Source organism: Convolutriloba macropyga, chromosome 15 (genome assembly GCF_964194025.1).
Source record: "Convolutriloba macropyga chromosome 15, txConMacr16.3, whole genome shotgun sequence".
Taxonomy (NCBI): domain Eukaryota; kingdom Metazoa; phylum Xenacoelomorpha; order Acoela; family Convolutidae; genus Convolutriloba; species Convolutriloba macropyga.
Window position 1 is genome coordinate 7,820,360 of NC_134482.1, and position 9,167 is coordinate 7,829,526.

Genomic DNA, 9,167 nt, shown 5'->3' on the forward strand with positions numbered 1-9,167 from the left:
GTTTACGTCTGCAAAAGAATGCCAATGAGATCTTCCGTTTTCTAGAATGTGTGACAGCACTGCAAAAAAAGAAACCAAGGTACAGGCAAAATAAATAGTTCAATCACATTTTGCAAGAAGACGGTTTCCAAGCAGCTGAAATCTTACGCTATTCACTTTAAGGAATTATTTGAACTCATTCGACTTCGCACAAACCTACAGTAATCTGTAATAAAAACGATGAACGGACACGGCGACAAAATTTTCAAGACTTGTCAAACGTCCAAAAGTAAAAAAAAAACAGAGAGAAAGACAGAGACTAAACAACATGTTGACAGTATTTCGAAATTATTGGAAAAAAAATAAAAAATGAACTGAGATTTTTTAAAACAAACTATTTACGGAAGCCAACTTGATCTTTGTTTCTTGATACTCAGTCATGAGACTGCAAAAAGGACAACAAATGCAGGCAAAACACAAGAATTCAAAGATAAAAATATGATCGTGGGGCCTCTTTTTGACAAAAAACGTGAGTGCGTAGTATTTGTTTTTCGATTCGAAACTTTTCTGCTTTTTGATATAAAGAATAGAAAAAAAATTGCTAAATTAGTTTTTAAAAAAGACAATGACTCAAAGAAATCATAATTTTTTTATTGTCAAAAACCAGCTTGAATAGTGCGACGCGTTTAGTTTAGTTATAAGAGCAAATCATTCCTTTGGCAACAGATTCTTTGGCGACAAATGTCAAAACATAAAAAATGAAAGATTCATTTTGGATAATGATAGTTTTTAGTTAGATAAAAAAACCGGCAAAAATTTCTTCCAGAAAACTCTCGCCTTTTCTGAGTTGACCCAAACGTCTGTCAGTAGTTTGAGGTCGGAATGTCCTGTTAACTTTGAACAAAAGTGGGCCCAAGGAAATTTTGTGGCCATTTTTCATTTATAGTTCATCTCCCCACTAAATTGGGTCGGAACAATTATATGCATTTTGAGGAAAATTGGGAAATTTCTATGCCCAGTCGTAGTTTAAAGCGTCAATCAAGAGTTCAAATCTATCCAAAAGATCAAAAGATTTTTAATTGTAAAATTTATAGCATTCGTTAGAAATTCCTATCAATCATAATGCAACAGTATCCAAATATCGATCCAAGTTTGTCGTTTTGGGCTAAGCTTAATAAAAACGAACACGCTCAAACTGGCCTAAGCATTTGATGAGTTAAAACGAGTAGATAGTTCCTCATAACATCTTAATACAATAGTGAAGCACATAAATAAACCTGAAATGAAAATTGAACAATGAATAGTTGATTCTCTTAATCTATAGTAACAAAAAATTCAAGCATCAACGTCTTTTTGAAGAACACTACCGATAAAAAATAAATGCGCGATTTATCGCTGGAAGCTATTACCTTAGCAACGCTTTAGCCCGATTTGAACAACCAACTCACAAGAACAGAGGCGTACGATTTTTCCAATCTCTCTCGAATTCACGTAAATAAATAAGTTCATTATAAAAATTTATAATAAAACAATAAGAATGATAATAATATAATTATAATAATATAATAATTATATAATAATATAACAAATACAATAATTATAATATTTTAAAATTTCTTTAAAAAATAAAAAAATGAACTCCGACAGATACAAAATCCCAAGACAGTCCATTAGATGTGAAATTAGATATGATCGTATTAAAAGGTCATTCAAATCAAAAAGCACCAAAAAACGGGACAAAAAACAATGTAACATGGCAAGATCTTGGCAACGTTTTCCATGATTAAGTTTCTTATCAAGGTTACCAAGTTTCATTTCACTGCGATGGGTTGAAATCTTTAGGGCGGGTAACAGCTGTTTTACAAACCTGAAAACATCTGGATTTTCAATTACAATTTTGGATTATAAATCATAAAAGCTCATAGTACAATTGCAAGATTCTTGCATGAATCTGGCAATATTTTAATCCAAGCAAAATGGTAATACTGTTTTAAAAACACCTTCGAAGAAATTTATTGTTTATTAGTGTTTCGTTTTTGGTCCTATTATGAGTATCATGATACTCATAATCGGACCAAACACGAAACACTAATAAACAATAAATTTCTTCGAAGGTGTTTTTAAAACAGTATTACCATTTTGCTTGGATTAATATATTGCCAGATTCATGCAAGAATCTTGCAAGTTATGAATCATCTCGCAAATTTTTTGTAAGATTTGAATCTGCTCATTGTAAAGGTAAGATCATTTGGTTATGTAGGCTTTGAAATAACTATTTAAAAAGTTAATCTGTCGTAGGATTTGACATTTTTTTAAAACAGGGGCCGACTCAGCAAAGATTGCTTGTGGGAACCCTAGTGATGAGTGAATTTAAAACTTGCAAGGATCTTGCAAGCTGGTTCAAAACTTGAATCAATCAAGGCAAAAATATAAATCAGGTTACAAATGCTTTAGAAAACATCTTTGAAGCAAATTATTGTTTATTGAACAAATTACAAAACCGATTTCAATAAAAAAAATTTTAGCCCGGATTAAAAATCTTGCAAGAATCTTGCAAGTGTTTGAATTCTGGAAAAATTATTTGTGTATTTTTGGTAGCTAAAACTAACTGAAAACCAAATGAAATCACTGATATCAGAATTTTGGATCAGCAGAACTGACTAAAATTGACTTTTTTCGTAAACGCGTTTTGAATGTGAAATATTGAAAGAATCTTGCAAGTTTCTTGCAAGATTTTTAATTCAACAACAATTTTTCGGCAAATAACTACAGACATCTTGAACCAACCAAACCCTTCGTTTTTAAGATTAATTAACCCATACGACAACGTAAACTTTGACTCTTTCTCTCATTTTTTACTCAAACAAATTGTTTTTTTAAAAAAACAACCAATTGGAATATTTTGTTACTGATCCTTTGGGTAATTGAGGATTTTTTGCAGTCGTAACGAATAATATGATCATTGTTAGGTCCAATTATCTTCCTAATTAGATTTAAGTGAACCTATATGATTTCTTCAGTTGATAGCTATTGATGTTCATGTCCTTGAAATTATTTCATTCGAAAAGTACTGGTAATTTTTTGAAGTTTCATTCTTTGTTCTTCTTTCTTCCCAATTTTAGTTTAGGCTCAGCCCCCGCCCTCGTTTGTGACCTCTTCGCGCATTAGTCTTAGCTATTTAGGGTCTTTGTTTTTTCTTTGGCGGTTAGGTCAGGGTTCGCTCCTTATGGAGCACAATAATGCACCGGCTCTAGTCTTCAAAGAAGCTAAAAAGACTCATGCAAAAGCTAAGACAAGTTTGCTGCTGCTAAAATCTGCACCTTTTCTACGTTGGCCTCCTTTCCCCATCATTTGAATCGAAAAGCTTGCAAGATTCTTGCTAGCTTTTCGATTCATCTTGCAAGCTTTTCGATTCATCAAGCAAGTAATCGTGCAAGATGAATCGAAAAGCTTGCAAGAATCTTGCAAGATGAATCGATAAGCTTGCAAAATCCTTGCAAGTGAATCGAAAAACTTGCAAGAATCTTGCAAGAATCTTGGTACCGGTATGCATTCACTTGCAAGATTCTTGCAAGTTTTTTGTTTCATCGACCACTAGGAATGCAATCTGAGAGGTTCACATTGCGAAAACTTTTTCCAGCTCCCAATTATCCCAAAAACAATATATCAATAGCGATTTCAAAAGTGCACGGATTTTCCACTCCTTAAACATTTCAAATTTGTTGCAATTATATTTAACTCTTTCCGCATATTTCGCATTATTTTTGATACAATTTTGTTACCTGAATAGATTCCGTGATCACTTTGTTTCGCGTCAGCACATAAAGTCTGTCAGTACTGGTAAGGTTGTTTTCGTCAACATATCCAGAGAAATCAGGACCAACACCATAGCCAGAGCCATAGCCAGTGCCATTACCCTCATGAAAAGAAGGCGTTGATCCCATTTTTGTTTACCAATACTCACTTGAGGAAAGATCTTTCAATTGCTGCAGGGACAGATTTGATTATTTTGTGAACTTAATTTGAAAATTCGAAACGTATAATCAAAAATTCCAGTACCGAAATTGTTCTTTTATTGGGACTTTAGACTATTCGGCAGCTTTAGAAATCCGGAAAATTTTGATATACAGCTTACAGAAGAAGATTTGTTTACATTTTCTATTTTTATAGTTCTATCGCCTCTTGAAAAAACTAGCAGTCTTTATAGATTGGAGTTGACGTTTTCAAGCAGAAGCAGAATTTCATGCTCGCCACCAAAGTCGAGAATTTTGTTGACAAAAATTGGTTGACCATTCGATTTTTTTTTCAATAAACTAATGTCCTAATTCAAAACATTGTTGAAGAACTCGATAGCAAAATCAATTACATTAAACGACAAAACCAAAAGCTTTTGGTGGTGCCAAGTAGGGAAACAGCGTAACCGGTTTTTGATGAGACCTCGAACCCGTGGACTTAAATTTTCTCTCGATTGGGCAGCTTTTAGTAATTACTCTTCTTCTAGTCAATATAAAAGTTGTACAAACCCCTGCTTTAAATTCAACAGATTTTTTCGCAGCTGTTTAAAAAAAATTAACTGCAAGAACTAGCAATGACCAATTATCTATTTCTCATCGCCTTCTTGTATGATAAGAAAAATTTTCCAATATAATTAAAACTAGTCGTCTTTGAAACGTTCAATCTTGGCTCACAAAACTTTTTGCAGAAAACTAAGTTTAAAATTTGTGCTTTTATGGTTAGTTTACGTACTTTACAAAAAAATGAGAAAAAGTGACATTGGGTAAAATTTTAAGGTCAAATAAAAAACTCTTTCGAAATGATGAAAATTGGTAGAATTCGCACCCCGGTAGAACTATATCACAATAAAACTTATGGACAGAAATCTTGTACCATTTAAAAATTGTGAAAACTGTGAAAGCAAAAATTTGTTTTTGAATGACGTGATAGCCAAGCGGTAGGGTATGCAATTCACACGTAAGGGGTTGAGAATTCAATACCTACCCTATCTCCGTGAAGTTATGCGCTTGAGCATTAGCTCTCGCTTAATCAAGAATTGAGGATGACCATCGGTTGTCCAATCTTAGCAGAAAAAATGGTGCCATGTTAAAATTTCAGACCCCAAGCAAGTTTTTTTTTTTCATTTTTTTTTCATTTACAAAGTATATAAAATTACAAAGTAAAAATGAAAACAAAAACGCAAATTATTGTACAGCCCAGGTAAGCAAACATCCAAAACCAAAAAGAGAGCTGAGAGAAGTCTGTGAATTCTTCGCTATATATTACCATTGAATCGGAACAATTTTTTTCAGTTTTTTGTTGATACATCTGACACTAGCCGGAATGTTATCAATCTCAACGCATTCGAAGTTTGAGCTTTAATGTATTCTTAGAGTGAATATTTTTCCAGCCTGCAAAGTTGATTTGGAGAAAACTAAGAGCGGGCTCAGAAAGCTAAAACCACAAATCAGTAACCTTCGAATCATAGCTTGGGTAATTATGCATTAATATCAGCACTCTTGCGTTAAATTGTCCACTAACCCACCACGCCCTAGTAGACAAGAATAGGAGCTGGTTAAACTTATGTCCTAACTCGAACAAAAAAATTTTTTTCGTCATACCAGTGGATCATTTTCAGTAGACTAGTTTCTGTCCCATATCAATTAGCATTGTAATTGGAGTACAACTAAGTACAACTAATTTTCATTCACATTGCAGATTTCGGAAAATTGTCTGATAGGTTTTTGACAAAAAACTCACACCATTCAAATTCAAAATCAGGTAAATTTTGCGAGTCAGTGATCCACAAAAAAGAATAGTCAAAAGATCAATGAACAATTGAGAATAAAATCCGATTTATACTGCGAATGAAGTGCAATACGTAACTGATAATTCTGCAGATTTAACCCTCGACCTGTTAAAGGAAATACAGATTAGAGAAATCCTATCGACAAAATTAGATGCGGTTTCTTCTGCAAGAAATCTTACTGTTCTCGCACTCCACTCGGTAAGAAACAAGACAAATGCAACAAATTTAGATGCTTCAAAAACACTGTTGTTTTATTGGGGTAGGGAGAAAACACCGGGCCCAAAAACCCACATTGCCCCGAACTAGACGACGAAACATTTAATGAGTATCCACTGACAACTAATGATATTGAATTTGATGGCCCTTCCAATTTTCAGACCGCAAATATAGCCTTGGCAAGATTTTACAGGTTTTCAAAAAAGATGGCCGCAGCACCTCAAATAGATCTAGAGTAAAAACTAAAACTAAGCAGCAATGAAGACTCGCAATTTATTTTTGGTGCTTCTCTGCTTTAAATATTAGCCAAACATCTTTCATATATTTTTTAAAATTCTTCAATTTTCCTTCGATAAAAATATTTCAATCTTTTATTTGTAATGTGAACTAAAATGCAACTCAGACTCCTTTTTGTTTAATCTCCTATTCAACATTTAAGTCTCAAAGTAAATTGTTTTACTCATTAAAAAACAAAGAAATGGTTGATAGGAAAAGTTTGTCCGTTTATGGAAAAAATGATTCGAGGGGCCACACGCTTGCACTTAAAAGGCGATACTGCCTTCTTTTCCAGATTAAACGCTCTATAATGTTTAAGAAAACATTACAGAGTAAAATAGACAAAAAAATTTCTGGTTTAGATTTTTCACTGATTTGCTCTTTTTAAGTTTTGTATCATTTTTAGCTGCTCGTACCGGGCGTATTCTATTATTTCTTTTGTGCTGAGATTTATTTTAGGTTTGAAAACATTCCCGCTGCTGTGTTATAACCTAACAAAATTTTTCAATTGCTTTTGCTGATACTATTACAACTTTTACAAAAAACTGTCCCTGATGTAGCAAAAATGGAAAATCTAATAACTTTTAAATAAAACAAAAAATGCCAATAAGCCTTGAGTAAAAATTTGTAATCATCTGCATCTCTTTTTCTGAAGAAAACGATCGTTTCTTTTCTTTAATCATACAACTGTGATATCTGTTCGTTAGATTTCATTTGTACGCCTTGTGGCCATTCATTAACACTGCCTTGGAGCAACTGAAAGACAATTCAAAAGCAATAGTTTGTCAGTTATCTAAAGCATAGCTAAATAGTATTAGTTTTCAAACGACCGAAAATCAGGAGTGACGTATGATCATGCCGGCATAAAAGTGTCAAAAAATGTGTTCAATTTTTTGCAAAGCTACATGTTTGAAATAATAAAATTTTGAAACCAAAATTAATCTCAGATCAGTAAAACTGACATGCGAGCAAAATTTATCAGATAATTATAATTTACGAGTAATTTTTTTCTTCGCTCAAGATGCATTGAAGACACCTGAAGCAATTGAACTAAATTGCGGCCCGAAGAAACCAAAAAATCCGAAAACAAGTGAACCGACGAGCCTCCATCAGTTGCCCATATTAACAGCGCTGGGTGGCAGTGGTCATCTGAAAACAAATATCAATGTTTAACTATCGCTCCTTGGGTGAGTCGAGTATTGTGGGAGTTAAACTCCTCTCATTTGATGACAAAGTAGTTACAAAATTTTCTTCTATCTGACAGGCAATGATGTTCAACCGCGGCATTCGACTTTGTTCTCGTAACTACAATTTTTTATTCATCACTGCTGGAGAGTTACGACTGCATTAGACTAGCACAGATTGAGCTGCATTATCGAACGGTACTCACGGGCCAAAATACTCCAGAATTCTTTGGTCTGCACAAGTAGGGCCCGTTCTTCGATAATTCACGTGCTGTGGTACCAAATGACTACCCATCCTGCTGCATCTATGAGACTTTTGCTTGGTTTTTTCCTGTTATCAGCTGATAGACCAAAACCAAGCTTCCGCGTCGCATATGTGCTTGCAAAATTTAGAGCTGCAGATTAACCTGAAAAAAAAATTGAACATCAAAACAAATAAACAAATTTCACCTGACCCAACGCTTCTTTTGGAGAGCACAGTTTTCTCGCTTTAAATTGAGAGGTAGAGGACAATTATGCTGATAAGTTAGATATGTGTGGACCAGTTTGTTGATATTAGCCTGCATGACTTCCATGAACAACAAGACTCTTGCAAGATTTTAAACCCGACTTGCAAAATTCTTGCAAGTTTTGGAATTCTGCTTGCAAGACTCGTGCAAGATTTTGAATCCACATTTTCATAACTTGGCTGCAGTTGGCAACTTGTCGAGGAGAAAATGAACACCAGGAACAAGAAATTAATACTATATCGGAAAATCATCTCAAGTCAATCTAATAAAAAACTTCTTTTCAGTATGATAATTTTTATTTACCCTTCTCCATTTTCACTCCGGGATCTGGACCGGCAGTGCTGGAGTTACAAAAAAGAGCTATAGAGGATTTGAGCAGAGCACTGGACAAAAAACCAGGCTCAAATCGACTCTCTAAATCAAAAATAGAAAACAAACAAACGACAGAGCACATAAAATAGCTACCACCTCCAACCACACACCAAACAAACCCAAAAACAAACAAAATACACATATTTACACACACATGCCACACATACATAGCATATAAGCACCCATGCTCACAAATATACACACATACACATACACACGCATGCAAACATACATATACACACATATACACACATATAGAGACATAAGCACGCACTCCCATACAAACACATAAAAATACACACACAAACACACACACCCTTACCACACACACACACACACACACACACACACACAGAGCACACACGCACCCTTGCACACTCCTACCCAAAAACCCATCCGACCATACATCTTCATACACGTTCAAAATGTGTTTAAGAAGAAATTCAGTTAGATTCAGTTCTGCTGATCCAGAATTCTGTTAATAATAAGTTCATTTGGTTTTCAATTTGTTTTAGCCACCAAACACACACACACACACACACACACACAAAATTTTCAGAATTTCAAAACTTGCACGATTCTTGCGAGATATTGAATACAGGCTAAAAGATTTTTCATTGAAAGCGATCTTGTAATTTGTTTAATAAACAATAATTTGCGCTAAAGATGTTTTCTAAAACATTTGTCACTTGCTTTATTTTTTGCCTTGATTGATATCTTGTAAGATTCTTGCGAGAATCTTGCAGATTTTGAATCATCATGCAAGATTCTTGCAAGATTCTTACAAGATTCTTGCAAGATCATCACTAGGGTGCAGAGCAATTGGTT

The 9,167-nt window shown here is 34.1% G+C and overlaps 1 protein-coding gene across 1 annotated transcript in view; it reads right to left on the minus strand.

Annotated features, from left to right (window-relative positions):
- The window catches only part of LOC142354412 (uncharacterized), a 45,330-nt gene extending 41,383 nt beyond the window's left edge, over window positions 1-3,947 (minus strand). The window contains exon 1 of the mRNA XM_075406695.1: window positions 3,762-3,947. Coding sequence (XP_075262810.1) covers window positions 3,762-3,923 — 162 coding nt within the window. The 5' untranslated portion in view covers window positions 3,924-3,947. The remainder of the gene's footprint in view (window positions 1-3,761) is intronic.
- Window positions 3,948-9,167: the final 5,220 nt, after the last annotated feature.